Genomic DNA, 17,195 nt, shown 5'->3' on the forward strand with positions numbered 1-17,195 from the left:
GGACTGGATGTAATGTAATAGGTGTGGTTGCCACTACACCTATACGCTTTTCCCGATATCTTTGCTCCTGGGAGCTCTGGAGTTGTGGATACTGTGGGCTCGGCCTCTGAGGGGGCCCAGCTCATAGATTCAGGTTTCTCGACCGAGGTCGTGGAGACCATACTCCAGTCTAGAGCCACCTCCACGAGAAGTCTAATATGCTGTTCTCTGCCTGGTGCAGAGAACGCCTTCTGAATCTCGTTTCTGCCCTTTTGGTACAGTACTTGATTTCTGTAATGAATGTTTCTTTGCTGGGCTATCTCTGAGGAGAGATCCTTAATTTTGTCTTCTCCGTGGTACATGAGGCTGAGGCCTGCACGTACTTGGATTTGCACCTGGTTGGTGGTAGTATTTCTTCACCCCAGATCGGGTTGTATTTCTAGGTCCCTACTAAATGTGCGGGTCATTTGTGCTCCAGGCCTTCTGTCCTCCACCTTTAATACCCCAGATCAGGAAAATCTTAAATCTGTTATGCCCTGTCCGGGCTTTGGATGCTTAGGTCCACAGAGCTGCTCAGTGGCGTTTATCAGAACAATTATTTGTCTGCTTCGGGTAACCTAAGATAGGTTGCCCTGCATCTAAACAGATAATGAGCAAGTGGGTAGTTGAGGCTATCTCACTTGCTTATGAAGCGGCCGGACAGCGTTCACCTGTGGCTGTTCAGGCCCATTCTACTAGGAGTATGGCTGCCTCTAGGCTTTAATTTCGGGTGTTTCCCTTCAGGATATTTGTAATGCGGCAGGCTGGTCCTCACCTCATACATTTGTCAGATTTTACAGACCTACACCTCTCCACTCCCGGGGCTAGGTTGCTTGCTTCTAGTGTGCGCAAGGACTTCACACAGAACGGGCATTTGTCTTATGGCGTAGTGGGTATGGGGTTCCCACCGCGTCTCAACGCAGCTCGAGTTCCCTTGAAAGGGAACGTCTCAGGTTACGTATGTAACCCTGGTTCCCTGAGAGGGAACGAGACGCTGCGTTCTCCCGCCATACTTCCTGCATGCCCTGATCGACTTGCTTCAGGCTTTTTCAGAAGCTGTCGCGGTCTGTTTTCTGGTGTGCTTTATAGCTTCCTGGTCTATGACGTCACCGCCTATGACGTCTCGCTCTTCCATTGGACTGATTATACACGTGCTTCACGACGCAATCACGCAGAGCGTTCCCACCGCGTCTCAACGCAGCGTCTCGTTCCCTCTCAGGGAACCAAGGTTACATACGTAACCTGAGACGTTCCCTTTCAGTCGGTCACGTTCAACGTTAGGTCGACGTCACCGACATAATGGGATCACGTCAGGGAGCCTATCATCTTCGAGTGTTAACAGAACAAGCCAATGCACATTGGGATGCGAGATTTGCATCTTGCGCTCCGCCCCACAGCGCGTGTATAAATAGGAAGCGGATGTACGTACCATTTGCATTTCGCTTCGGAGTCAAACAGTTCTGTATGTCTCTGAAAAGTGTTGGTTTGCAACGAGCGAGTATGTTGAGCTCTTCTGGAAGAAGCCTCTCATCTGGTGTCGGTGTGACAGTGTGAGACATTGCAGGTCCCGAGCTTCTAGCGCTCTCAACTGCTTTTTTAACAGCATTTTTTTTATTTGATTGTTGGTTGGTTAGAGGGCATTCAGAGTGAGTGCTTTACTGTGCGGGCTGCACCATCCCTTGCCAGTGTTTGCCGCGGCCATTTCTCCTGTGTGCTTCGGCACCTTAGAAAGCTATTTCCTGAAAGAGTAACACAAGTCTGACTGCGTATTTTTCAAGATGTCATATCACCTGTGTGTTTCTGGGTGCGGTCGTTCCCTGGCGCAGACTGACGGCCATGAAAACTGCAACAAGTCTCGGGGCATTCAGCACGCTGAAGCAGCATTTGAGGATGACTCATGTTCCCATTTCTGGATTATGACCATTGCGGTGTTATGTTCAAGACTCCTATACATCAAACGAGGTGGGGTCCCCTTACCTATGCCTCGATCTAGTGTTTCTTTTGGCCAACCCCAAAAGAGGGTTATTTCGACGAATAGCCTGAATGACTTGAGGATCACAGTGAGGGCTTTCCCGCCCCGTACCCAATCCCTGTGGGCTCCTCACTCCTCTCAAACACCCCAAGCCGTGGTGCTTCCGGCTGAGCATGGCCCTTTCATGACCAGCCAGTCGTTTTATTCGGAGCTACCCCTGCTGACCAGATGTCAATCGTAGCATCAGAGGGTGGGCTTGAATCTGGAGATGAGGACTCAGCTGCGCTTCCCCCTTCTAGGAGAGTTGTATTGCCTGAGACTGATCCAGAGTTGATGGTTATGCTTGCCCGGGCCACCGAGAGGGCTGGGCTCGAGTGGAATCCTGCACCGTGTCCCGAACCCTCTAGGTTGGACGATTGGTATCTCTAGTCCATTTAATTTGGGACATGGCCAATTATGTCCATAATCTCCATATCTATAACATATTTCCCATATCTTGCATTACAATGAGAGTCTCAACACATTTATTTCTGATTTCTTTACAAGGTCTGACACCCGCTCAAGCCAAAGCAGCTAAATACGGTAAGATAGACTTGAAAGATTCAGTCTAAGACCAGATATCCAAAGCATCTTATAATGTATTCTTCTCTGATCTCACAGGTTTGGGTGGGGCAGGTGGAGCTGGTGCTGGGCCTGGTTTTGGAGGACTGTACCCTGGAACAGGAGGTGAGTGGAAACAAACATTTAAAATTAACTAGCTTTTTGAGGCACTTGGTAAAACAAAATATCCATGAGCACAACTGTAAATTCTTCCTTCTCGTCAAATCTCGGATGGCAGTTATTGGCTCCAATATTAGCTGCTAAGTTTTTTCTCCTTTCATCAGTTCAATTAAAATTTGTGCCACAGTTAGTTTGGCCACTATCTTGGATTTTGATAAAAATAAAAAAAATAAAAAAATAAACTACTCCTGCAAATGACAAGGACAGACTAGCTGCCCGAGATCTGAAGCAGGATTTGTGGATGACTCATGTTCCTATTTCGGGAATATGACATCGCAGTGTTAAGTTGGAGACTCCTATACATCAAACGAGGTGGTGTCCCCTTACTTATGCCTCGATCTAGTGCTTCTTTTGGCCAACCCCAAAAGAGGGCTACTTCGACGAATAGCCAGGGTGACTTGAGGATCAGAGTGAGGGCTTCTCCGCCCAGTACCCAATCCCTGTGGGGCCCTCACTTCTCTCAAACACCGCAAGCCTTGAAGCTTCCGGTTGAGCGCTGGCCCCTCTCATGACCGGTCAGTCGTTTAATTCGGGGTTCCCCCTGCCGAACATATGTCAATCGTAGCATCAGAGGGTGAGCTTGAGTCTGGAGATGAGGACTTGGCTGCACTTCCTCCTTCTGGGAGAGTTGCGTTGCCGGATCCTGATCCAGAGTTGATGGTTATGCTTGGCCGGTCCGCCAAGAGGGTTGGGCTCAAGTGGAATCCTGCACCGTGTCCTGAACCCTCGAGGTTGGACGATTGGTATCTCTAGTCCATGTAATTTGGGACATGGCCAATTATGTCCATAATGTCCATATCTATTAAATTTTTCACGAAATCCCATACAGTGATCATAGAGTCTCAATACATTTATTTCTGCTTTCTTTACAAGGTCTGACACCCGCTCAAGCCAAAGCAGCTAAATACGGTAAGATAGATTTGAATGATTCAGTCTAAGACTAGATATCCACAGCATCTTATAATGTATTCTCTGATCTCTCAGGTTTGGGTGGGGCAGGTGGAGCTGGTGCTGGGCCTGGTTTTGGAGGACTGTACCCTGGAGCAGGAGGTGAGGGAAATCAAAACAATCAAAACTAACTAGCTTTTTGAGGCACTTGGTAAACAAAATATCCATGAGCACAACTGTAAATTCTTTATTCTCGTCAAATCTCAGATGGCAGTTATTGGCTTCAATATTAGCTGCTAAGTTTTTCTCCTTTTATCAGTTCAATTAAAATTTGTGCTGCAGTTAGTTTGGCCACTATCTTGAATTTTGATTAAAAAAAAAAACTACAAGGATAACAGCAAGAACTTGGCGCAATGGGCTGCTAGTAATCTTGAAATTGCTAGTACCTAGATATTGCCAGTGTTCTATGAAGAGCCTTTAAGTGTCATGTAAATACCCTGGTACACTAAGATAGTAATCATTAAGTACCATTGTATGTTTCACTGTACATCAGAGTATCATGGTTTGCCTTGATATTTTAGAGAGTATGATAAACAAATTATCATTTTCAAAAAAAGTGCTGTGCTGAATTAGCACTTTCTCAGCCCTTTTACCAGACATTATGTGTACTATAATAAAGACTTCAGAAATAAATTGACACTGATTGGCTGCCCATGACTTGTTTGTAGGAGGAGCAGGAGGGGCTGGTGTTTTCCCAGGCTACGGCTCTGTTGCTGGGATCGGTGGACTTCCTGGAGGTGTGCCTGGGGCTGGAGGTGCAGTACTGTATATGTTGATTTGTCTCAATTTCTCACAACTGTTGTTTGTCAGTTAAGCTCATTTTGATTCACGATGTAATTTATTTTTGGTAAATATTTCGTAACAGTGATCAATGTTTTCAGGGGTAGGAGCTGGCATCAAACCTCCTAAATATGGTATGGGTTTGACTCTTTTCTTAGACACTGTCTAGAGTGCATTGGCAATGCTCTGTAAGATAAATAGTTTGCACTTTTTATTGTGCCATATATTTGTGCTGGAATGGTGTTTGTAATAGACAATTATTGTGGTGATATTATAATATGAACTATTTAAAATTACTACCCTGCACATACATACAGTACTGTCAGTAGAGTATTGCTTGGTCAAAGACTATGCTGTTGTGGCCTTAGGAGTACCTGGAGGAACAGGTTTCGGAGTCCCTGGAGGAGTCCCAGGAGGAGTCCCAGGAGGAGTCCCAGGAGGAGTACCAGGAGGAGTACCAGGAGGAGTACCAATAACTGGAGCTGGAGGTATCACTACTTTATTCTGGAAAGTATGATGGAAAAACTGAATTAGCTGACATGTTAGACATAATTATTTTTTTGAAATTTTGGATGAAAGTGCATGGACTTCAGCATTGTATTGTAATGCTCATCTGTTTATATTTGTGTGTTAAAGGATACCCTGCTGGTGCCAAAGCTCTTAAATATGGTATTTATATTAGCTGAGTATTTATATATAAACCAGAGATTAGGAACATTGAATTGTCTGCTCTAAATCAAATTTCTTTATCTAGGTTTGGGTGGTGGTAGTTTACCAGGAGGGACTGGATTTGTGCCTGGGTTCCAGAGACCAGGTAATTATAGGCAATATTAATATAACAGCTGTTTACAATGTGAGTAAAGAAGGATATCAAAACAGTTGACAAACGACATTACTGAGTTTGAATTGAGGTGAACAACAAAGTTTTCATTTAGAGAGATTATATATGATTTATTCAGTAATTTTACTTGTTCTGGTTTACATTGTATTCAACTTTGCCTATTCATATACAATTTGTTTTTCTATTTCACATCAGAAGTATCTGTTTCTACACCAAATTAAATAGCTTGTTAAATTACCTTAGGCTTAAAAGCATAAATTCAATTTTTTACTGTAACCATGTTCCTTGAAACAGTTGACTGAGCATGTTTGTCTCATTAATACTACATGGCTCCCCGCAAATTATGCTTGCTGTTGTGGAAGTATTTGGCACCACTTTTGTTTTAAGTAAGACCCCAAAGTAAGGTAACAACAGCCCATGGATATTATACTCAGGCGTAGTAAATTGTGAACCTTTTTGTAGCAGTGTCTCCTGCCAAGGACGCTTGAGGCGATAGGCTGGAGTGACTTGCTGGAGTGACTTGCTGGGGTGGGAGGGATGAAGTCGCTGCCATCGGCCTGGCAAGTCACTCCATCCCATCGAGTGTCCATGAAGGCAGACTCGGATGGAACCCGCATATGTTCAACATAACTAACATACATAACATACATCAAAATAACATAATCACAAATTAATATAAAACAAAACTAAAGTTAAGTGGCAGCCCCTCACAGATGACTGCCACATAAACTAAATCAAAACAACACATAAAGTCCAGGCTTGGTCCTCTCTCACCTTCCACTGTCATCCCTCCTCCTTTTATCCTTCCGAAGCTCATTCGTGTTACTCAAGACCGGCACCGGCATTGCTCCGTTTCCACGGCTCTCGTGACCTTCCTTAAGTCTAATGGCATTTGTGCTGTCATTAGGTTCGGGCGGAGTTGACGGAGTCCCAGGTCGAATTCGAACAGAAACTAGATATCCCATTGGATTTGAAATTATAACATTTTCAAATATTCAACCAATAAAGTACACTACAACCAGTGTTGTATAAAGTACTAGAAAGCAATACTTGAGTAAAAGTACAAGTATCGTCCTAGAAAAAGACTTTGGTAGAAGTGAAAGTTACCTTTTAGAATATTACTTAAGTAAAAGTCTTAAAGTATCTTATATATACTGTACTTAAGTATCAAAAGTAATTTTCTGATATTTAATGTACTTAAGTGTTTAAAAAAAAAAAATTATAAAAAATTATTATTATTATTTATTTTTTTAAAGCAAGCGGTTAGAACTTTGATTGGGAACTTTATTGTGGCCGTTCGAAAGGGAACTACTCGGTTACTATCTTAACCTCAGTTCCCTGAGAGAGGGAACGAGTATTGCGGAGCCGGCCGCACTATAGTAACCTGGCGAGTTGTCGCTTCAGTCGTTAAACCTGCTATAATAGCGAATTCAGGGGACTATTATAGGCTTAGGCCACGCCCCCTTGGTGGGCTCTGACATGTAATGACGTAGGTATAGCTCATTGGTCGCACGTCAGAGGCGCCCGCGCCATTGAATGTGCAGTTGCTGCAGCACAGCCGATGAGCGAGCCAGACGCTCAATGTGCTAGCTGTGCAGCTGCAAATGCGTTTTACACATAGGCTTCAGTAAATCGAGGAAAAGGAATTTCCCCGCGGTCCTCCAGCAGGTGCTTCCATGGCGGTTTCAGTTCCTCCTCCTTTGGCAACAAATAAGCATTACGCTGAAATAGAGCGTGCGGAGCGTGCGTAATGCAATCTAGGAGCAGTGATCCGCCAAACCTCCCTTATTGCAGCCGCACACATTTCTTCTGATTTTATTTTGCAGTAACGAGTAACGAAGATGCTTAGTGGAAATATATCGGAGTAAAAGTATACATTTTATCTAGGAAATGTAGTGAGTAAAAGTGAAAGTTGACAAATTTAAATAGCAAAGTAAAGTACAGATACGTGTAATTTCTACTTAATGACAGTAACAAAGTATTTTTACTTCGTTACATTACAACACTGACTACAACTTTCATCCCAGTGAGATAACAACATGATGTGCCGCAATACATGCCGAGTTCTAAACTAGTTGCTAACCATCATAGATGGTCTTAAACTTCATGTAAGCAGAGACTGACACCTTCTGGAGTGAGACAAAAGAGGTGTAACATGCAGTCTGACTCTTGGGTTCATTGAAAACCAAACGTGACGCTGCAATCTGTATTTGTCACAGTTATCGTCTGCACTACAATGTCGTCGTCTGCACTACACTTCCCAGCATCCCTCTTGTCTTCACACCTGCACTCACTCCCTCATTTACCCGCACCTGCCTGTCATCATCATCATCCGTGTCACCTGTGCTCACCTCATTATTGTTCATTTGTGTCTGTATTTAGTTTCTTTCTGTTCAGTTATGCCGAGTTCAGACTGCACGATTTTAGCCCCGATTTTGGCTCGCCGACAGGCTTTGAGAAATCGCAGACAAATGCCCGAAATCACAGGCAAATCGGTGCTCGTTCACGCGAGTGACAATCACGCGGTGTGAATGAGCAAAGACGCGATCTGAGAGAATCGCCGACGAGTCACCGACGCCCGTGAGATATTTGGCATGCTAAATATCTGGACCTGTCGGCGATTCACAATCCTGCTGTGTGAAAAGTGTTCTGACTAAAAACTACATCGGCGATGACCGACAGCCAATGAGAGAGCAAGATACAGGACAGCAGGATGTTCAGGGAGGAGTTATAGACCAGAATATCAGTATTTTAATAGATAGGCCTATATTTACAATTATATCAAACAGAAAAAAAGCACAAACATTTGCATGACCAGCAGCAACAGCAGGACATTTGCAAAATTATTTATTTACCCCCAACTCTCTTCTCAAAACAGTCCTTGCTCCCCTCGTCTTCCCAACCATTTCCTCCTGCATAAACTGTTTATTTTTCTCATTTTCGCTGCAAATCAGCGCAGAGACAATTTGGATCGCAATGTTCTTGTAGGCTATCATTTTTAATAACAAATTCAGTGTCGCGCGAGAACTCCGGTCTCACACACGCGTGATCTTCCGTTATTTCCTTATCACTTCTCGCGTTCGTTTGGTTGTGACTTAGTTTGCGGACCAGGGAGAAGTTGTCGGCGATTCTTTCTTTTGTAAAGTCATGCAGTGTGAAACCTCCTGTCGCCGATCCAACGTGCAGTGTGAACACAGCAGCAATTGAATGTTACCCCAGATAGTCACGCAGTGTGAAAACAACAGTGACACGATTATTTTGAAAATCGTGCAGTCTGAACTCGGCATTAGTCTTTGTCGGTTCTACATTGTATTTTGGTGCGTGTATCCTCTGTCCGTCTGCCTGTTTGCATCCTTGTAAGTTTATATTATTAGTAAAAGTTCTTGTATTGGAATTCTGGACTCCTCGTCTTCCTCTACCTTCACCACACCCATGACAGTATTGTTTACAGTGGATTTATTGAGCAAGCAGTAAGGCCACTTAAAAAAAAACATCCTTTAGTCTAGATATGACAATAGTTTAGACAAGGAGTTCAGACAGAAAGGGTCTGATCTTATATCGTTAATGAGCTATTCTACTAGATATTCAAGAGATATTCTACTAGAGGAACATCATATAAATAATTGTTGAAGATGGGGAGAATACGGTCAAGGGGCAGGTCGTAGGAGAGGTATTTAGAAGCCTCGGTGACAGGAGAGAAAAGAGGAGAGCCATAGTTGCATTTGTGTAGTATACTAGGTGGTTATGAATTTTTTATGCTGAGAATTGATTGCTAATGACTATAACCTTATCTGAGAAATACTACATAGGTTAAGTCATTACCCATTATGCTACAACATAATGAAACATTTTCTCAATTGTGCAGCAATGTAAACAAATATTTAATACTTTCTCAGGATATGGAACCGGGGCAAAACCACCTAAATACGGTAAATGGTTTTATTTTTTTAAAACAAACAGGAATTTCAAAACATTAGATCAGGGGTCTCCAAACTCGTTAATGGAAGGCCACAGTCATGCAAAGTTTAGCTCCAACCCCAATTGAACACACCTGAACCAGCTAATCAGTGGCTGAATCCGAAATCGCCCCCCATACCCTCAAATAGGCCATTATTTGAGTGGACAGCCATTTGTAGTGGTGTCCGAAACCACAGTGGACCTTATTGAATGCACTTATTCAATCCCACATTGCACTGCAATAACGAGTGTACAATCGATGTACGCTCAACGGCTGTCCGAATTTGCTCACTCCTTTTCATTCACTCATTCAAGTGAACGGTATCAGGGCACTAACTAAGGGTATAGTGAATAAGGGTTTAGGTGGCGATTTCAGATTCAGCCCATGTCTTACTGGGCCTAGTAAGACACTGATTAACTGGTTCAGGTGTGTTTAATTGGGGTTGGAGCTAAACTCTGCACGACAGTGGCCCTCCAGGACTGAGTTTGGAGACCCCTGAATTAGATAATCTCTAGACCAGGGTTGCCCTTTCCAGTTCCTGGAGGGCTACCTTCTTGCAGAATTTGGTCCCAACCCTGCTCCAACTCACCTGCTGATTGTTTCTAGTAATCGACCTTAATTAGCTAGTTCAGGTGTTTGATTGGGTTGGAGCTAAACTCTGCAAGATGTTATCCCTCAAGGGGAATTATCCCTCCTAAACTGAAATAAATGTTTAATAAAGTCAGCATGAAATGAATATTCTCTGTTTGTTAAATGCATGTTATAGATATTATTGTGAATGGTTTGTTGGTTTATATATTTTTTCTTTGAAATACCTTTTTAATCAGATTTTAATAACTCAAAACCGGTCCCGAGGACCCACTGTTCTGCATATTTTGTATGTCTTCCTGATTTAACACACTTGATTCAGATCATCAGCTCATTAAGTGAAGTGTGTCAGATAAGAGATGTGACAAAATGTGCAGAGCGGTGGGTTCCCAGGACCAGAATTAAAAACCACAGTCATAACTGGATCTTCCAGTGAAAACGTCTCTCTGGTGACGTACGCAGAACATTTGGTTCTATTAAAACTCGCTCACGCTAATCTGCCTTCAGTTTTATGTTCCATGCTCACATCCAATCAACAATGTTGCATAAAAAGCAAGTTCCCATCCTACAAAAAAAAAATTCTCCTTTGATAATACGTTACATTCAGATATACATCACAATATGGAGGAAAAGATCTGTAGCTACTTCAGTTTCATCACAATTTTAATGACAAATTTAATTTGTAGGTGTTCCAGGTGGTGTACCTGGCGGTGTACCTGGCGGTGTACCTGGTGGTGTACCTGGTGGTGTTCCGGGTGGTTTACCTGGTGGTCTACCTGGTGGTGTACCTGGTGGTGTACCTGGAGGTCTCTATTCATTTTTTTTCACTGACAGCTGCACCATTTAATCAAGACATTTGTTGATTAAAGATTACTGCTCACTTTTGCTTGAAGGACAATTCCGGCAAAAAATGAACCTGGGGCTAAATAACACATGGGTACCGAGTCGACCGTTCTCTAGGATGCTTTTTCATGATAATCAAATGTACCCAGTTTTAACGTTAGTTTTAGTTTAACCACAGATTAGCTTATAATGCTAGTATATGGGGCATCGAATAAGTAAAAATAAAAATCGCTAGTTAACACAACTAACAAGGCTCACAATAGCCGCACACTAACACGGTAGCATAATGAGGGTCTCTACCTGCAAACCGAAGGATTGAGAACTTTGGAAAACAGGCTCGACCAGTCGAACCACGAACGCCGTGCTACGTGAGCTGAACTGTGACTATCATCCAGGACGTAGCTGTTTTCCAAATATGGTTCCTGCTTGTATACAAGTATCTTCTTATTAAACTGTCTGTACACTTACAAAGTTCTCAATGCTTCGGTTTGCAGGTAGAGACCCTCATTATGCTACCGTGTTAGTGTGGGGTTATTTTGAGCCCTGTTAGTGGTATTAACTAGCGATTTTCATTTTTACTTATTCAATGCCCCATACACTAGCGTTATAAGCTAATCTGTGGTTAAACTAAAACTAACGTTAAAACTGGGTACATTCAATTATCATGAAAACGCATCCCAGAGAACGGTCGACTCGGTACCAATGTGTTATTTACCCCTTAGGTTAATTTTTTGCCGGAATTGTCCTTTAAACTCTAAAGTCTTTAAAGGTTTAAATTAAACTGAGTTCTCAACATAATTAGGCAAGCATTATAAATCATAAATTGTGATCTAAAATATTAGTTCTATAAATTGAATTTATGCCATTACAGGGTACCCAGCAGGAGTTAAACCTCCAAAATACGGTGAGAGACATTAACATTTTTTACCTTTATCTAAACACATTTTAAAGGTATTCATAGTGATTTGTTTAGCTTAATACATGTTTACACAAAAACAAATAAATACCACATTTGAAATATGTTTAAAATCATTTCTAAGCTCGAGTTAAAGCTGTTTCCTCTAGCCCTTCCCTACGGACATCAAGTCAAAAACGTTTTCCCGATAGCGTAAAGATTATATAGGCAAACTAACTCTTAATTTTAAATAAGAACCACATTGATATTTAACTAAAAGTAAAAGTTGGCTACAGAGGAAAAGAGATGTTAGTAAACTAGTTGGCACTGATTTGAATGGTGAAACGGTTTGCCTGCAGGAGTTGCGGGAGGTGCAGGAACGGGACCTGGTGCAGGAGCACCACTGCCTGGGACAGGACTGACACCAGGAGGTAACAATTCAACTGACCCATGAAGAGGTCACTGTCATTGTGAGATGATAATCAGCTGGTTATCAATCAATGAGACTTGTTTAATTTTTTGCAGGATATCCTAGTGGGGTCAAACCTCCTAAAAGTGGTACGGTAGTTCATATACATTATAGCTTCACATACTGCTCCATCTAAACCTGTACCTGTCTTTTGTCATGCCTTTTAATAAGGAAATGGAGCATAACATATAGCACCTGTTGGTTTCTTCCCAATGTGTGCTAGGTGCTGGGATCACTGGAACTGATATAGCAGCTCCTGGTGCAACACCTGGTGGTGACCTGGTGGTCGTACCGGGTGGCACTGGGGTGCCCATTGCACCAAGTGGAAAACCAGGTACGAAAAATAGCCTTACTCAAACAATTGCCATGAAGCACAAAGTATATAATGCTTGAGTTGCAATAAAAATGTGTTCATTCCCCAGCAAAGCTTCCAACCCTGATCCCCTCAGGGACTGATGTACCAGGTAAATACAAAATGGGTGAACTCTATGTACTCTCAGTTAAATTGTTTCATCTGTTGTCATTAATCAGCCAGTGTAAATTATAGTACACTAATGTCAAAGATAATAGCATAAAGTCTGCCCTTCTTTGGAAGAGAAGTCAGACAGTGGAAGGAAGAGACAGTCAGACTGGCATTTGACCAGTCAGTTTTTTGTTTGTGTGTGTGAGAGAGAGATAGAGAAGAGAGACATTTGAGAGGCAACTTGTCAGAGCAGAGACTTGAACTTAGGTCGACAGCGTGAGAGTCTCACAATGTGAGCTACTGTGGAGATTGTGAAGCACTAGAGAAGACACAGGCAGATGTCTTCAGGACAACTAAACACCAAACAAAGAAACTACAGTTCCGTCCGAAATCGCATACTGTCGAGAAGGTACAACATTTGGTCTGAAATGAACTTCGTGACCGTTAAAAAAGTTCTATATAGCATATGGGTAGTACTATATCTGCCATGTTGTCATGTGACCTTTGGTGTCAGTTGCATCGCCTCACTTCCAATTACAAATCCTCTCCTCTGGCCTATTAGGATAATGAAGTGTCCAGTATATGCACACTTTTCGCCTACTGATTTATGAATACTATGCATTCAGACATACTACTCGGCTCACATACTGTTCTTCATTGTAGGAGACAGATGCTGAATTTAAAACCTATATTACACATACTACTTTTACGATATCTTTGTATGGTAAGAGTAGTATGCAGGTCTGAATTCAGCAAGAGCCACTCAAATACACACAGGTGATTTAGACACAGGTAAAGACAATAACACTAATTGCAATTCGTGGGTACAACACATGAGGGTGCAATGAGGACCTTTAGAGGCTGAAAAAGCAACACAACTAAACCAAGTACTGACACCGCTAGCTCTGAATATGCCACAATAATGGCGAAAAAGCAAGCATCTCATTCAAATAATGGTGCAGCGGTTCTCTACAGTTGTACAGACAAATGATAGTAATTGATTTGGGGTCAGAATTGTAGTCCTTTAAAAAATATCTATATATAATTTCATGGACATAATCTTAAATAAAATAAAGTACACACTTTTTGCCAAAAACATCCCCTTTACTTGACAATATGTGCCTCTAAGGGTAGAAATTCATTTTGGGCATTCGAAAGAACAATGGCGTCACATTACGCATAACACACAACACAGAACATGCTCTTACATTATCCCATTCAGTACTTCATTTAACATCCCACAACCACACTCAATACCCCCCACTACTTTCCTCACATTCACGTAAAACAGAAGAAAACCCGCATCACACCCCCTCCTGACAATTGCACATTTCCCGTTAACTCATACTGTAGTCAATAGCTTCTGTATTGCACAATACCCAATTGCATACTACCATATCAACTATAACATAGCATACATATACATATATCCATATACATACCCACATACACATAGGCATAGGCATGACATCATCGTCTTCAGAGGTTTGCAGGGTTTTGTTGTTGTTGTTGTTGTTTACACGGAGACCGTTTTCAAAAACTTGCACTTTGAAACCTATTTTCATAAGTTTGCGTTTTGGGAGAATCTCAACTTTAGGACAGAAATATATCACTATTACAAAGTATTTACACTACTAGTAATGACATTATAAAACAATATATTAATATTGTAGACTAGATATAACACCATAACATGTTTAGGTTTTGTTACTTCTGATATTTTTGTAAGACTAGAGATAGTGAGATAGTATATCCACAAACAATGGTGACTATTACTGTATCTGTTAACTGAACATCTGTCAGCTTGCTGGTATTTTCTTTTCCCCCCTATCTATCAAACTGAGCCCTACAAATAACGATAACCATAATAATTGATAGCTGGTTTCTTTCATCTCCTCCACAACTGCACCCTGTTACGGCCTCTAAGCTAGTCACCTCTATGCTGCCTGTCTTTGAACCGCAAGGGTTGAAGGAACATGTTGTTTCTTGGCAGGACCGACAGCTATTGTAGCAACTGGCAAGACCCCTGAGCTCAGTAAGATCTACTGTGTTGCATGTGCAAATGTCTTGTCTAAATGTTGCGGAACTCCATTACCGTTTAACTCTGGCTTTAATTCTCTTTCGCGTTCCATCTAACCTCGCTGCTATCCTGCGCTTGAGTTTGCAGATCTGCGTTTTCTCGGATGTGTTACTCTCAATCCGTACCTGTAGCAGGATATGGTCCAGTGATGTTTTGTGTCTTCAAAACACAACATACACACTAAGTATTGAAGAAGAACACGATCAGTTCCGAGCAGGGACCAAAATTAACTCTCACCAAGCAGCAAATGCAAGCAAAAAATTGGCTTCTGCAGTTGAAGAGTGAGTTTATTACAGCTGCAACATTATATATGGTTTAAATCTAATTCAAATCGGAGACAAAACTATCTGTCATGAGCGACCCCAGTGGGAAAATAACCATTGTACATTTTTCTGGGATCAGTTTTCTTTTTCTCCAGAACTCCATGTGGTGACACTTGTGACACAAAATCATATCTGAGTTAGAGACTGCATCAACTTGAATATGACACTGCAAGTGACACAAATATACAAGGGAGATTCAGCTAAATGATCCCGTTGTCATTCTGACAATTTGAATGCAAAGTGCAGTTTCATTAAGACATTGTTATGGGCAATCATTCTTCTCAATTCACCCTCCATTGGCAGGGCAGGCAAAATGTTAATTTTGGACCCTGGTTCAAAGTCTTCTGTGCACTAAATTAAACTTCAGAAACTTGTTTGATATTGAGACTCATTCAGAATCTGTTGTTGTTCAACTCTTTATGGGTCATTCTCAGGATGCTGTGCCATTTGACAATGTGCTTTTTAATCCCATATTATAATAGAAGACAACAATAATCTGAGACATTTCTCTTTTAAAACATGTTTTGTGCCAACCCTGTTGCTACCAAAATATCGTGTGGTTAAATATCAGTGTGGAAGTGGTTAATAATGACCTGAGCTAACAACTATATTTGCACCACACCTTTATATTTACATTTAGTGCTTTACATTCGTGTGCTTTGTGATAAAATCAACTTTAAATCTGATCACTGTTAAGACTGATCATGCCGATATACGTAAGTGTAACCATAATGAAATGCTGACGAAAACTGTAAGAGAAACTTAAGATGAACCATGTTGTTAAAGACTTTTTAAAAAGACATATTTTGAAATATTGCAGCATATAAACACACAGACAGTGATATTTTTCATTTGAATAAAAGCAAAATGTAGGTGGAATTTAGATTATAAATGTTTTGGAATTTAAATATAAAACCCGATAAAATGTTGTGGTTATGAATGGGCTTACGTTTATAAAAACTTTAGCATCTGCATAGTTATTTTTCCTGTTAATGATATCATTCAGTCAGGCCTTTCAAAAGGCACTGTTTCCTGAGAATGACCCAGTTGGACACACTATGGGTTGATTGTTTTAATGTTGCCCGTGGTTCTGTCTGCACTCTGACTGTATATATAAGCTAATAATCATGGCCTGTTCTGTTACTCAGGTGGTGCGCAAAAAGGGCCTAGTGGTGCTGGTGAGTACATGCAGTTTCCTCAATATACAGCGTTAGACACTCAGGAGTAGCTTGTCTAGAAATATATGTCCTGGGCTTCAGTTACATTAGTCACCCTGAGCCGTGATAACAGTTGGGATGGAGCCCTTTAAAGATTGAATCATTCCCTATCAAACCCCAGAGACTCCATGTTTAACTAGATAGTTGCCAAGTTTTCTTAGAATCACCCTATGAAAAATATTCAGGAATTGAAGAAAAAAATCACAGCCTAAAGTTGTGTAGTCGTGTACCGTCTCTACAGTCAGGGAAAATACAAAATGTTCAGAAAACATAATCCACAGGACAATCATGTCAGGTTTTCTGGAAGAAAGAAAGACATGTGTGAAGTGCGGAAGGCACAAAAAACACTTTCAAAGAAACTGAGCAAAGGGAGGAGAATGGAAAGTAGAGGAATCAAGAGAAAAGTGAGAGCAGAGGTGAGAGATAATGAGTGGCTATCGAGTGGACGAAAACAAAAATAAAGAAGAGAGCAAACAGTCCTGACAAATACATGTATTTCTTGGATGTATCACTAGAGGGCAGTGTAAAATCACTTGTGACCTGACATATCACTATCCTCATCCGTGTGATTTCAAGAAAAAACCCCTGATGAGTGTTGATGAGGCTGAGGTTTTAACCCTGAGATCAAACAGTTAATGCCCAACCCAAGACTAAACAACTGGCAACAAATTTTTTTTGTTTTGTTTTGTTTTTTGGGACACGCACCATGGTAATTCATCTGTACTATACTCTAGTACAGAACCATGATATTACCTTCTGATATTAGGTATAGTCTCCCACAATACTTTCGGTGTAAGTGTAAAAAAAGTCCTGATGTACAAACTCAGCAAACATAGTTTTACTGTAGCAACACCTGTTGCAGAAAAGAAACATATTCAATCCCACACTAAGTAAAACCCGGGAAGGGAAAGTTTTGCGAGATGAAAAGGGGAATGGAAAAACCCGTGGGACACACATGCATCTCAAGTACAGTTTACACACAAACAACAAACAAATAAACATGTGAACTTTTGTGGTACA

The 17,195-nt window shown here is 41.5% G+C and overlaps 1 protein-coding gene across 6 annotated transcripts in view; it reads left to right on the forward strand.

Moving 5' to 3' along the window:
- Positions 1-17,195, forward strand: part of elna (elastin a) — a 97,347-nt gene that overhangs the window by 70,759 nt on the left and 9,393 nt on the right. For 2 of the 6 annotated variants that reach the window (XM_077207517.1, XM_077207516.1), the window contains exons 28-45: positions 2,537-2,572; positions 2,651-2,716; positions 3,644-3,679; positions 3,755-3,820; positions 4,387-4,473; positions 4,600-4,632; positions 4,867-4,986; positions 5,135-5,167; positions 5,253-5,312; positions 9,236-9,268; positions 10,572-10,691; positions 11,600-11,632; positions 11,983-12,054; positions 12,149-12,181; positions 12,316-12,426; positions 12,515-12,556; positions 14,549-14,590; positions 16,107-16,136. In XM_077207517.1, coding sequence (XP_077063632.1) covers positions 2,537-2,572; positions 2,651-2,716; positions 3,644-3,679; positions 3,755-3,820; positions 4,387-4,473; positions 4,600-4,632; positions 4,867-4,986; positions 5,135-5,167; positions 5,253-5,312; positions 9,236-9,268; positions 10,572-10,691; positions 11,600-11,632; positions 11,983-12,054; positions 12,149-12,181; positions 12,316-12,426; positions 12,515-12,556; positions 14,549-14,590; positions 16,107-16,136 — 1,053 coding nt within the window. The remainder of the gene's footprint in view (positions 1-2,536; positions 2,573-2,650; positions 2,717-3,643; positions 3,680-3,754; positions 3,821-4,386; positions 4,474-4,599; positions 4,633-4,866; positions 4,987-5,134; positions 5,168-5,252; positions 5,313-9,235; positions 9,269-10,571; positions 10,692-11,599; positions 11,633-11,982; positions 12,055-12,148; positions 12,182-12,315; positions 12,427-12,514; positions 12,557-14,548; positions 14,591-16,106; positions 16,137-17,195) is intronic. The other 4 variants (XM_077207519.1, XM_077207521.1, XM_077207518.1 and 1 more) reach the window with 3 other exon arrangements.

This window comes from Siphateles boraxobius, unplaced genomic scaffold (assembly GCF_051911475.1).
Source record: "Siphateles boraxobius isolate OS27281-9 unplaced genomic scaffold, OSU_SipBor_1 6, whole genome shotgun sequence".
Lineage (NCBI taxonomy): Eukaryota > Metazoa > Chordata > Actinopteri > Cypriniformes > Leuciscidae > Siphateles > Siphateles boraxobius.